Source organism: Bos taurus, chromosome 26, assembly GCF_002263795.3.
Source record: "Bos taurus isolate L1 Dominette 01449 registration number 42190680 breed Hereford chromosome 26, ARS-UCD2.0, whole genome shotgun sequence".
Classification (NCBI taxonomy): domain Eukaryota; kingdom Metazoa; phylum Chordata; class Mammalia; order Artiodactyla; family Bovidae; genus Bos; species Bos taurus.
In genome coordinates this window covers 33,544,804-33,558,444 of record NC_037353.1, presented here as the reverse complement: position 1 = coordinate 33,558,444, position 13,641 = coordinate 33,544,804, and the positions used below count along the sequence as shown (strand labels likewise).

At 43.5% G+C, this 13,641-nt stretch overlaps 1 protein-coding gene across 37 annotated transcripts in view; it reads right to left on the bottom strand.

The window, feature by feature from the left end:
* Positions 1 to 13,641, bottom strand: part of TCF7L2 (transcription factor 7 like 2) — a 202,378-nt gene that overhangs the window by 110,237 nt on the left and 78,500 nt on the right. For all 37 annotated transcript variants that reach the window (XM_024985742.2, XM_024985748.2, XM_024985747.2 and 34 more), the window contains 1 exon segment: positions 12,806 to 12,907. In XM_024985742.2, the coding sequence (XP_024841510.1) occupies positions 12,806 to 12,907 (102 nt within the window).

The following is a 13,641-nucleotide window of genomic DNA, read 5'->3' as shown; positions in this document are numbered from 1 at the left end:
AAAGAGCTGGGGAAAACACTTCTCTCAGAATCTTATATGCATCCCTGAGTTGGGTCTAACTTCAGGAGCATTAGAAAGGGGCAGAGTCAGAGGTCAGGTCTGAAGACAGGTCTCAATAATGGGGGCCCCACAAAACCATGGTCTCTGGGGGCCACGGGGATAGTTCAGTCCCAAGGTCCGTGGTGCAGACCTTCCTTCCTTCCCTTCTTCAGCCTTTTAAACACTTGATACTTTTTTCACCCCAGCACCTGGGCAACACAGTGTTTTTGTGAGCAAAACAGGCAGCCTTCACCCTTGAGCAAGGACAAGATGCCTTTGCCCCACTGTACTTTGGGCACATGATGACCCCATCTCATTCAAGCCTATCAAGCAGTCTCAGTGATGCACTTAATCACTGCCCAGATCCACTCGCTGTGCAGGCTTTGGCTGGAAAACAGATTGCATCACGCCTGCCAGAGCGCCTCACAAGTTTCTCACTGCAGACAGACCACGGCTGGACAGACTGCACAGCTGCAGAGATGCTGGGGCTCGGATGCAGGACAGAGCGGGTGACCCAGATACCAGCCACATCCCGCTGCACTGGCAAAGAACTGATCAAGGGGGCGCTCAGTCAACCTCCGTGCCCCCTTCTGCCCCCACCCTCTCTCCTCCAGCCAACACCACACTGGAAGGGTGGCAGGTCCTGGGCCCAATCTACCTGTATACTCTCCATCCTGCGTCCCTGAATCTCCACGTCCCACCTTCTAATCAGGTTGCAGAGCTAAGTACCTGTTCACAGCCTTACTATGTCTTCTCTTCAAAAGACAAAATCTATCCTCCAGATTTTCAGTAGAAGTACATGACACAATCTGTATTAGGATGTTCAAGGCCATCTCGAATGTGGGAATGCAGCACAGGGACCAAGGAAGTAAGACGGGAAGCGACAAAGGTGGGAAGTTACCAGGTGGGAAGTGCTCTGGCAACACCCTAGTGAGTGGTCCTGGCAGCCTGGGCTTCAGTGGTGATGGCAGAGGAGCGAAAATTGTTTGAATCCACAGATATTTCGAAGGCAGAGCTCATATGCTATGTGGATGGATTATGAGCCCAAAGGACAGACCAGTGGACTGAATGTGGGGTGTGAGAAAAAAGACGAGTCAAAGATAAACTCCAAGGTTTGGGACTCGTGCAACTGAAGAATGTTGATGACCCTGACTATGACAGTGAACGCTGGGAGGAACAGGCTCGGTGGTGGGGAGCAGGTGGAAATGAAGACCTGGATTTTGAACAAGCCAATTCTCCCATGTCTGTCTGGCATCCAAATGGGAGTCCAATCAGGCACTCGGGGGAGAGAGCCCAGGCTAGACAAAGAATCTGGATAACTCTCTAAATGTGGTCATTTCTGCCCATGGAATCCTGAACAACTCCACTCACTCACAGGATTTTCACATCCGGATCTTCTCAGGTGGCTCAGTGGTAAAGAATCTGCCTGCCAATGGAGAAGACCTGGGTTCAGGGCATGGGTTGGGAAGATTCCCCTCAGATCAGATCAGATCAGATCAGTTGCTCAGTCATGTCCGACTCTTTGCGACCCCATGAATCACAGCACGCCAGGCCTCCCTGTCCATCACCAACTCCCAGAGTTCACTGAGACTCACGTCCATCGAGTCAGTGATGCCATTCAGCCATCTCATCCTCTGTCGTCCCCTTCTCCTCCTGCCCCCAATCCCTCCCAGCATAGAGGACGAAATGACAACCCACTCCAGTACTCTTGACTGAAGAATCCCATGGACAGAGGAGCCTGGTGGGATCCAGTCCGTGGGGACCCAAAGAGCTGGACACGACTAAGCTCACATGCCAGCAGCACAAGCAAAATGGACAGAATAATAAACTTTCCCATCCAGACCCCCCTAGGGTCCCTCCTTCCCTCGTTTCCAAGAACACTCCAAGGGATAATTCTGAAATCCAAGTGTTAAATTTTTATTAACTGATTAAAAGAGATGAAAATCTGACTTGCAAGCCATTAACAAGCCAATCAGAAAATCACTTCACATACCCAACGTTGTTGAAAATACTCATTTCCCATAATATATCGAGTCTTAGATTTCACAAGCTCTCTCTTAAAAAATTCAGGCATCTTAGAATAGGATTCCTGAGGACCAGTCAATTTAAGCAAGATTGCAAAGAGACAAAACCCTCCAAGCCCAACGTTCTGGAGCTTCCGTGTAAACCACGTTTACATAAACACTAGTGGGGTGATGACACAGGCTCAGCTGCAAGTCAGAAGGTATTAGGGTGGATTCTCAAGTAAGAAAGTAGACACGTGGGCAAGCCCCGGTGCTACAACGATGCACCACGAAGGTAACAGTAAAGGCACACTTGTTCCTGACAAATCAACCCCTGTCCCTCACCAGAAATTGGTGTTCTGCTTAATTAATGAAGCATCACAAAACAAGGGGAGAGAGACACCTGCAAAGAAATAAAATCATGGGGTTCCTTGACTTCAGGAAACTTACAATCTGGTTGAAGAAGCAAGCCCGTGCATAGCGTGAATCAGCCAGACAAGAAAGGACAAGCAGGACAGGACTGGGGCCAAACGCACACTTCTGTGTTATTTACTGGAAACATAAACATAGGCAGATCCATGAGTGGAGCTCGAAGTACATCCACGTTAATTTAAAGCAGGCTCCCACGCTGGGTAAACAGAGCAGGTACTGAAACTAAAACAACTTTCCAAAATATGCACCTATCTTGGCCCTGAAGAGCCAAGAAGAATTCTCCAGTCAAGCTCGCTTTAGGGACTCTTGCAGTTTCCAAACACCCAGAGGAATCAAGAACCTGCCCTGAAGAAACTGAATGCATAACCCAGAGCTTCCCTAAACCTCTTTCAGGAGGGAACCTTTTTCCTAGCAACTTTATTAACACTCGGTGACACAAACGTCAGGAAACACTAGCCCAGAGCTGCCAGAGTTTTTCGCCCGAGCACAACTCACAGCATTTGGAAATGGTTGCAACTGATTAGAGGCTGCCAGCCTCTGCCACACTCCCTGTGGACTGATCTTAAACAGGGAGACAAATAGCATTTCTAAAAAGGAGGTATGTTTTCCCAGAAACACAATCCAGGATGATATTCTTAACAAGTTCATATACAGCATCAAATAACATACTATCTTTGCCTAATAATATGCTATTAACAAAAGAGAAAAAAAAGTTTGATGATCTGACTTTGTTATTGTTGTTGTTTAATTGCTAAGTTGTGTCTGACTCTTTGCCACCCCATGGACTGCAGCCTGCCAGGCTTCCCCATTGTTCACTATCTCCCAGAGTTTTCTCAAAGTCAAAAAAAGAGCTACTAAAATGTAAAAGACTACAATTCTTTGGGTTTGTAAAAGTATACTCCAAAACCTCTAAAAATAGCCCTAAATGTGCTTCATATATTGTGGGGGGCTAAAAAAGTGTTTCTATAATTATCTAAAATGAATATATGTCATTCTGTACAACCATGATAACATCAGCTGACTTTAAAACCTACTAGCTATATAAGAAGCAATCATTTTTGTTTGCTCATTTTGAAAGTGAGAGGCCTTAGGGAGGTTGACTTGGGCTGGGCTGGCTAGGTCTCTTTTCTGTAGCAATATGGAATAAGGGCATATCCTTCCCAGGAAGCCTGAACTTTTGCTTTTGCTTAATTCCCCAGAGACAATAAAATCATTCTGATCATGGTCAATCTAACTCTCACACTCTGAGGATGGTTATTAACACTGAGACCTGGCAGGAAGACATTTGTGGCTACATATCAAGAAATGTTTTAAACTTTTGTTCTCTTGTAACTATATTCCTAGCAATTTATCCTAAGAAAATAATACAGGATGGGGGTGGGGAGGGGAGGGGGCCACACAAAGATGTTCATAACAGGTTTATTTAGAATAACCAAAACAAAAGGAGATAAAGACCCAAAAATATGGCATTGATTAAACTAAATAGGGATACAATCATAGTATGGGCTATTATGTGGTCATTAAAAATCCTTAAGAATTTTAATGACATGAAGATGTGCTTAAGCAATTTTCATTTTAAATAAATCCAAGGTTGAAAATACTGAGCACTACTATGAGCTCAAGAATGTTAAAAACAAATATTAATACACTCGGAAAAGTCTAGAAGGAAACATACCAAATATACCAAACAATTCGTAATGTAACATCAGACTGGCAAGATTAGGGGTTATTTTCCAAAGTGTTTACAACGAACATAAATTTTATGAATGAGGAAAGCTATACTTAACAATTACTGTCACTTATTTTAGAGGTAGGGTTTTTCTCAATCAAAAATGTGTCGTTTTCATACTTAAAACATTAAGATAAGTCACTGAAGACGTGAGTCACCATGGAGGACAATCTTGAGCAAACTTGGTGATGAGGGAAGGATGTTTCAGCGTTAGCATCTTAGTCTTAAGATGGATTAGTGGAAGAAGCTTGAGCGGAGCTGAACAGCAAAACACAAATCAAGTCTGAGCACTTCAAGGAGAGAGACTTCAGTGCAATACGGAGACAGACCTCTGAGTCCATTTTCTACCGAAGCAAACGGTCTGCATCAGAAGATAGCCAGGTGCCCCATCTCTGTGTCTGAAAACAGCACGGCTGGCAGAGGGACTTCTGAGCGGTGATTAAACAACAGAAGGGACAGCACTGGGTGACATGCCTTGTGATCTGAAGGTTGTGAAACTCTGTAACTCTGTGATTCTAATCTGAAGAGGATACAACCGAGCTTACACAATCCTTCTTGGTAGAATATTTCCATTGCCATAGTGGTCAGCTGCCACACCATGAACCCAAACCTCAAAACTTCAGAATTCCTCACCGTAGAGTATTTTCTGGAAGGAGATAGGAAGCTTAGACTTCTAACCACAGACTGTTACGGACCATCTTGGGGTTTACTCCACTCCCTCCCTTTAAACCACACCTGATCCAATCTACCACTTCTTCCCCAAAACAAAGATAACTTGGTCGCCTGGTTCTCAATATTAGCTCCTCATAGCGTTCCTTATTAAAAAAAAAAAAAAAATACTAATATTTGTACAGGGCTCACCGGCTTGTTTTATACGCTTAGACAAAACACATACCTTTAATCGTGGTTCTGTGAAATGGGAAAGTTCTGACTCAGCTGCTGCTAGGAAACACATCTTAAGTATTCTAGAAAGTCTGGTTGAGTCACAGAGAAATGGACTTATTTAAAAAAAAAAAAAAGAGGGAAGTGTATACGCAGTGGAGGAAGAGGAGACAACACAGGGAAGGGCTTCCAGGAAGTGAGCACAGTTCACCCTCACGTCTCCTGAAGTTCACCTGCCCCCGGAGCATCCGCCCTCCTTTCCCACAACGTGTCAGTGAGTCCTCTGCAGCAGCCACACCCAGAAACCAAATCCTTCGCCAAGCTCGTGGCCCACTCTCCAGTGAAGCTACCGCGTCTCCTTGAACAAGCCTGCCCGGGCCAGCGGGTGCTCCACCGGTGCTTCCCTGGCAGCGCTCTGCACGCGCACTGTGTCCCTCTGACCTTCCTCAGCGCCTCCGGGGTCAGTGGAGTTAAGATGATGGCGTGCTCTGGAGCTAGTCCGCCTTATCTCACAACCTGACTCCCACAGTTGGGCAAATACTTCACCTCCCTGTACTGAGTTCTTTCTCTGTAAAGTGGGGATAATGCAATTTCTGAAAATCACCTGGAACAATGTCTGGCACGAAGGAAACGTCCCAGACTTACTTGCTATCATTGTTATCATCGTTCATCACTGACTCCACTTTCTACATCTAGAATAGTTTTTCCCCCACACAGTGGGCAATCACGAAATATTTGCAGGATCCATGAATATGAGCCAGTGATTGAATCAATGGTAAACACAAAAACCAAGAGAAAGACCAATTAGAGCTACTTATCTAAATTCTGGAGAAGGAAAGCGAGACGTCTCCACCCTTCCATAAATACATTCTGAATAAATGGAAATCTAAATTTAATAGATAATCAACATTACTCTTGATGTCAATTTAATCCATTAAATTTGAATTGTAGATTAAGTTTGAAGTGCTCTCATTTCATATTGCCACACTGCTCTGTGGGGTCAGGAAACCTGGTATCTTAATCTCTCTAAAAAAGACAACTCAGGGAAATCCCCAGCGGTCCAGTGGCTAGAACTTGGAGCTTCCTCTACCATGGCCTAGATTCAACCTCTGATCAGAGAACTGAGATCCTGCCAGATGTGCAGTGTGGCCAAAAAAAAAAAAAATACAACTCACTCAACTCTACTTCATTTTAAAAGGAGACATTTTCCCAAAGAAGGTATGTGAAATATACCAATAGGTACACAAAAAGATGCTCAACATCCCTAATTAGAGAGATATAAATCAAAACGACAAAGAATTACCTCCTCGTATCTGTTAGAACAGCTGTCAGCAAAAGACAAGAGAAAACAAGTTTTGGTTAGGATATGGGAAAAAAAAGAATGTTCTATATTGTTAGTAGGAATGTAAATTGTTGCAGCCATTATGGAAAACAGCACAGACAGTCCTCAAAAAAATTAAAACTGGAACTACCTTATGATCCAGCAACCTACTTCTGGGCTTCCCTGAAGGCTCAGCTGGTAAAGAATCCACCTGCAATGCGGAAGACCTGGGTTTGATTCCTGGGCTGGGAAGATCCCCTGGAGAAGGGAATGGTTACCCACTCCAGTATTCTGGCCTGCAGAATTCCATGGACTGTATAGTCCATGAGGTCGCAAAAAGTCAGACATGACTGAACAACTTTCACTTCACTTCACTTCTGGGTATATATCCAAAAGAAACAAAAACAGGATCTCCAAGAGACATGTACACGCCCTCATTCACTGCAGTGTGATTCACAAGAGCCAAGATAAGGAAACGAGCTACGTGTCCATCAACAGACCAACAGATAAAGAAAATGTATTACATACACCACGTGGAAAAGCATTCAGCCATAAGAAGGAAATTCTGCCATTTGTGACAGCATGGAGGGACCTTGAAGGCATTACACTAAGTCAGACAAAGACAAGCACCGCATCAGTTCAGTCGCTCAGTCGTGTCTGACCCTGTGTGACCCGTGGACTGCAGCACGCCAAACCTCCCTGTCCATCACCAACTCCTGGAGCTTGCTCATACTCATGTCCATCGAGTCAGTGATGCCAGCCATCCAACCATCTCATCCTCTGTTGTCCCCTTCTCCTCCAGCCTTCAATCTCTCCCAGCATCAGGGTCTTTTCCAATGAGTCAGTTCTTCGCATTGGGTGGCCAAAGTATTGGAGTTTCAGCATCAGTCCTCACAAATGAATATTCAGTTCTGATTTCCTTTAGGATTGACTGGCTGGATATCCTTGCAGTCAGGGACTCTCAAGAGTTATCTCATGGTATCGCTTACAAGTGAAATCTTAAGAAAAAACCACACAGAGAGTCCACCAGGGACCCAGGGGTTATGGAAAATGGCGAGATGCTGGTCAAAGAGTACAGACTTCTAGTTATAAAAAGAATAAGTTCTGGAAGCCTAATGTATAGCATGATGATTATAATTTTTGACAATACTATATCATGTACTTGAAAGTTGCTAAAAGACAGCAGATCTTAAATATTCTTACCACAAAAGAGAAATGGTATTTATGTAATGGGATGCAGTTTTAGCAACAGAAATAGTCATTTTACAACATATAAGTGTATCAAATCAACACACTGTACACCTCAAATTTATACAACATTATATGTTGATGGTATCTCAATAAAGTTGTAATAAAATCTTTTTAATTAAAGACAACTCTTCCACCCCAAACCTTCTCCCCACCCAGTATTTCCCATTCAGCAAATGGCATCTCCACCCACCCACCTTTGACCCTCTTTTCTCCCCTCACTGACAGCATCTGATCCATCCCTCAGTTCTACTGACAGCCCCTCCCTCCAAATCTGTCCGCTTCACCTTCCCCATGGGCAGCAGTGTAACCCGAGCCAAAACCTTCCATGATTTCACAAGGGCAGTTGGGATGAAATATCAAATTGTCACCGTATCTTACCCAAGTCACTGTCTCCATGCCCCAAGGACCAGCAGCCATTGTAGCTGGCATCCTGCTTCTCTCACAGCCAGCCTTTCTCTTCTTTAGGACCTTCAAACATGTTTTACCTTCTGCCTGGAATATTTTCTCACCTCCCATCCCTTCTCTCATACCTTCACCTGGTCAACTCCAACTGATCCTTCAAATCACATGTTAAATGCCACTTTCTCAGGGGACAGTCCTGGCCTGTTAATCCTCACCAGCTTCTCAGTGGACATCCCAGCTCCTTGATCGTACACCCTCACAGGCCTGGTAACCCCTCACAGCACCCAACACGGAGCCTCCCACCCAGGCAGGGGCTGCGACAGTTCTGCTGGACCTGTGTCCAGGACAGAGCCTCCTACCACATAGCAACTGCCGCCCAGCATCCGACAGCACCAAGCAACACAGCAAAACACCCGTGTGTACTTAATAACGAAGAGGATGCTCTCCGAGTTATTGGTTGTTATTAACTGCTGCAACTCAGTACCCCTGCACCCCATGCCCAAATTCTTCAGAAACAACAACGAAAGACTCAGCACGCCCTCTGAGCTGAAAACTCTCAACTCAAACGGCAGACACCCTGTCTGAAGCCCTACCATCAGGCTATATTTCATAAGAGCCTTCCCGCTCTCTTTCAGCATTTAAGCAATAACAACAACAAAATAAAAGAAGTACACACTCCAGTCTGGCGGGCTCTGCTCTTTGGGATTCAGGCAGCTTTCTCATCCCATGCCTCCATGCTCATTACACAACAAAACACATAAGACCCAGAACCGCTAGAAATACACCCCAAGGTAAAAACTCCACGTCTACTTCAAAAGGAAACCCCCAAGACACAATGGTAGGAGCTTCTGAAGCCTTTTGCCATTTTGTAAGATACATACTATACCAAAATATCACAATTTGGGGTACAGAATCTTTTTTTGCTGGGTACAAAGGAAGTTAAAGTCTTTGTATAGCAAAGACACCTGGGGTGGTGTCCAGAGAGGGGCTCCTCACAGGGGCCCTGGGGGTGGGTTGGCCAAGACTCAAACGCCACCACTTAGCACAGCTGCCTGGCACTCATTTTGGAAGAAGGAATTTAAAAAAGAGCAAAGAATTAAAAATATAAACACCACAGAGAAAGAAACAGGAGCAAGTTCTACAAATCAGAATACGGGGAAGCTGAGGAAAGGAGAGGATCCTGGCTCTTGTGACTTTAGAAAGTTCATGAATTTCTGTGGGAGTAAGGAAGAAGAGAAATCCAAGGGAGAGGGAGAGAGAGACATCTTTTGTATAAATTCCTATTTTTTGGACAGTCAAAAAAAAAATTTAAAAACCATCACCCTTGGGGGATCATTTCTACTCTATTTTGAGCATAGAGTAGGAGCCATCAGATTATAATAAACGAGATGCTGTATTGGGGGCTTGCTTCTTCATATACACATTATTCAATCAATTGAACTCCACTTGTTAAGAACATTCATTCTACACATCCTTTTTTTTTTTTTTTTTACAATGTGGTAACCCACATACCACATGAGAAAAAAATCCAATCAGATTAAAATATGCCAACAAAACGTTTTAAATTCCCATCTGAAAATTCTACCCCCATGAGTACTACAGCAAGTTATTTTCCTAGCAACCTGTGATAGCTATAGTCCCTAATGATTACTAACAAACGCTGAACGAACACTTCTCTAGTTTCAAAATAAAAACATTAGAAATAATTATGAAACAGCCTGGCACCAAAATTACAATAAATCCAAATTTCGGAGAAATTAGGAAGCAATCCTCAGACAATTATTTTGAAACAGGTCTGATGAAACACTGTGATGTGACAAACTTTTATTTCAAGAGAAAGAAAAACAAGAAAGTAAGGAAGAGCCCAGTGTCTGGAGAAAAGCTAGCATTCATCAGAGAATCTGATGGAGAACCAGAGTCTCCTGGCCAATGCTGAGTTATACAAAGACCCAAATGATACATCGGCCACGATCCAGAATGCTCCCTGTATAAATACAGACACACCGTACCTGCCAAGCTGGCTTGGGCTGACATGATGCACTGCGTTCAATGAAAAGGTGATCATAAGTTTATACTCCCAAGGTACACGACTCCTCAGGCCCCCGAAACTATACGTGATCCGGAGGTCAACAACTTCCAGACTTTCTTCCCCCTACCTTTTCATTCTCCTTCTACTAACTTCCTCCCCACCCCCAATATCTCTTCCTCCTCAGTCTTGGTGTCACGTGAAGACTGCAGAAATCCACGATGACAGAACTGACTCATAAACTAAAGACACCATTCCAAGGCCATGAGCATTAAGTATTTCATTCGGTTTCCTTTTTGCCCGAGTTCATGGCTTTTCTCCTCTCTTCAGCTCCCAAAGCCCACTCTTCACCACCAACCCACTATATAACCTCTATGCAGGGTCGCTCCTAGGCCCCCAGGAGCAGAGAACAGAAGATCGGATTACAGCTGCGGCTTCTTTCGACAAGGGTCTCCCTCAGAAGGGTGGGGTGGGCTCCACAGTGATTGCTATGGTCAACATGCCTCCTAAGCCACAGCAAAGGAAAAAGAAACCCAAGTCCCTTCACTGCGCCCCTTGCCAAAATCCACATCGGCTCTGCAAAAATGTTTTACCAGCTCCTCGGATTGTTAACTCATACACATGAAAACAAAGTGCCTAGGGCCTAAGCTGTGGCAACTGCTCCTATGGGATCTGGGGAGTCAGAGGGACAGAGGGAAGGAGGGCAATCATTGAAATCCTCTCTCCCAAAGGACAGACCCCACTCCTGCACGTGGCTAACACATGGACCTCCAGGTCACACCCACCAGGGGGCTGCGGCCCCTCTGGATCACTTCTAAGAAATGAGTCTTCTCAACAGACTCAAAGAGAGAAACACCTCCAAGAGATTTTAAAGACAGCGTCCTCCTTTCCTACACTTCCCACCCCATCCCAAAAAGAAATGGGTGACTTCTGCCCAGCACTTCTAAAAGCAGAAAAATAAATTTCAAACCTAGACCCCCATTGGGAAATTCAGGGAGGCAGGAAGAGTGAAACAGACTGGCTTCCTCACTGTACCCTCAAGACTTGTAAAACAATCTTTGTGTATTGTTAAAATATGGGGTTTTTTTTTTCATGGCATTCATTTTTCTGGGAGAAACCTGCATGAGAACCCCAAGCCAACAACTTCTTTATGCCTATGACACTGTCTTTGACAGTGAGCCAATTTAGAGAAAGCAAAACAGAACAAGTCACAGAGAGTTACTTTTGACTCCCTTAGGAGGGAACAGTCCACTAGGCCCCAAAAAGAGAGCTGAGATCTGGGCCCAGTTCCTACTCTGGCCGCTAACACAGCGTGTGACGTTGGGCAATTCACTTAAGGCATCTCTGGACCCGTTTCCTTTTCTGAGAGTAGGTAGGACATAGCTGATCTAAGGTTACTTCCAGCCCTGAAATCTCAGCATTGTACGAGCATGTGTGATTATGAGCATCTGTTTTATCGAGGGACTGGAGGAAGGAGGAAGCTTCTGGGAAATGTCAACCTTCTTTCTACATGCCTCATTTATAATATAAGAATTCGTAAGACCTTTTCACAAACGACTCAAAGAAGTGGTTTTACCGAAATCAATTATTTTGTGAGATATATACACATACCATATGTACATTTAATATTCATATAACAGAAGCAAAACTCCTTAAATAATATATGCTCAATTATAACAAGTTACAAAATAAGGAGGCAGTTAGACTGAAATTTGACACAATGTATCTTAAGATTTTTCTACTTAAGAAAATTATTTTGCCATTTTTAGAAATTAAAAGTAACACAGAGGCAAAATATATTAATGGATAACATTTTGTGATACTTAAATAAAATATACATGAATTGTTTCATGCTCTGCATAATTCTACCTGTCATGAATTCATTATAAAAATGTATCTTCCATTAATTATTTCAAAAGTATGAAGTCCAGCTCACGATAGGAATATATAGAAGAAAATACTCTAATAAGGCTGAGTTATCTTCTCAAGAGGTTAATTTATAAACTCCACTTTCAGAGTCTACAAAATCCTGAGAAAGTGCATTAAAAATATATGTAGACACATACTTTAGGTTGTAGTCTCTTAGCAGTACAAACAAATGTTTTCTGTGTTAAACCCACACACTTTCAAAGCCATGGATGTACACATTAAATTTAATTTAAGCCTTTCCAAGTTCATTTGTACTCTACGTTTCCAATCAATCAGCCCAGATGAAATCTTTCTGATATCAGTCTAGATTATTCCTTTCCAATAATTAGGATAAATTGGTGAGTGTGTTGGGGGTAGGGGATGAGGGGAATAAGATTGGAAAGTCTCAAATTCAGGATTTCCCTTTTGAGTTTCCTAATTCTCTGCAACTCACCTCCCCTAAATGACTTTTTCAGCAAAGACTTGGGTACATTTTTTAAGTTGCTTCAATCCCTTTTCCAATCTTCCCCACACCATGGTGATTGTGCCCTATTAACTGGAACCCACAAAGCTAGATTCTAACCCAATAGTAGGTGAAAAAGGTAGCGGGAACATTTCCAGCTAGATACCAATCATTAAGGTCCAATAGCAAAAAAAACTAGTGCCTTCTAGATACAAACCATATCCAAGAATATGCCCCCAAAGAACGATTTTTAACAAAAGAGAAAGTGATAAACAAGGTCTGTTATCAACAAACGAGCATTTCATCTCCCCACAATAAAAGAAGCAAACATCTCTGTAAGGTCACTTACAACGATGTGGGCTGGCGACGGAGAGCGAGCATCCTTGAGGGCTTGTCTGCTCTGGAGGGTTCCCGCCTGGACATCAAGCAGTGGCCATTTCATCTGAAGATACTGGAGATAGCAAACAAAATGAACATGGAAAATGATTTTAGAAAAGAAATGTGACACAGCTACCCCAAGAGTCTTAGGATACATGACACACAGATCAGAAACTGCAAAACTTAAAAATATGCAAATAAAGACACCAAAAAAAGCGAAAGCAAGCAAATCAGGGGAACAACGACAACAGAAGAGTCATGCAACACTGACAGGTTCTTCCTTGGAGTTCACGTTCACCAGGTACATGCGAGGAGCATCAATATTATTAGCAATTAGTTTTGTCTTTGTATTCAAACTATATGGCCTTGGATAAAATGATATCATTGATACTACCTCATTTGGAGAAAACCAATGGGGAGAGGGGAGAGGGGAGAAAGGAGACCCCTCTTCTAAAGAAATAAAGCTAATGAAGTCTCAAGCCATGGATACCCTACTCAGTCGTTTAGTTGCATGCAACTCTTTGCAACCCCATGGACTGTGTAGCCTTCCAGGCTCTTCTGCCCATGGAATGGAATTTTCCAGGCAAGAATACTGGTGTGGGCTGCCATTTCCTACTCCAACGAATCTTCCCGACCCAGGGATCAAACCCGAGTCTCTTATGTCTCCTACATTGGTAGGCAGGTTCTTTACTACTAGCGTCACCTGCAAAGCAAACAGATGTGCCCAAGGAGACCATCAATTCCAAATCTGCTCTTTCAACAACCTTCATTTTTAAAATGCCATCATCCTTCACCTTCAAGAAAGCT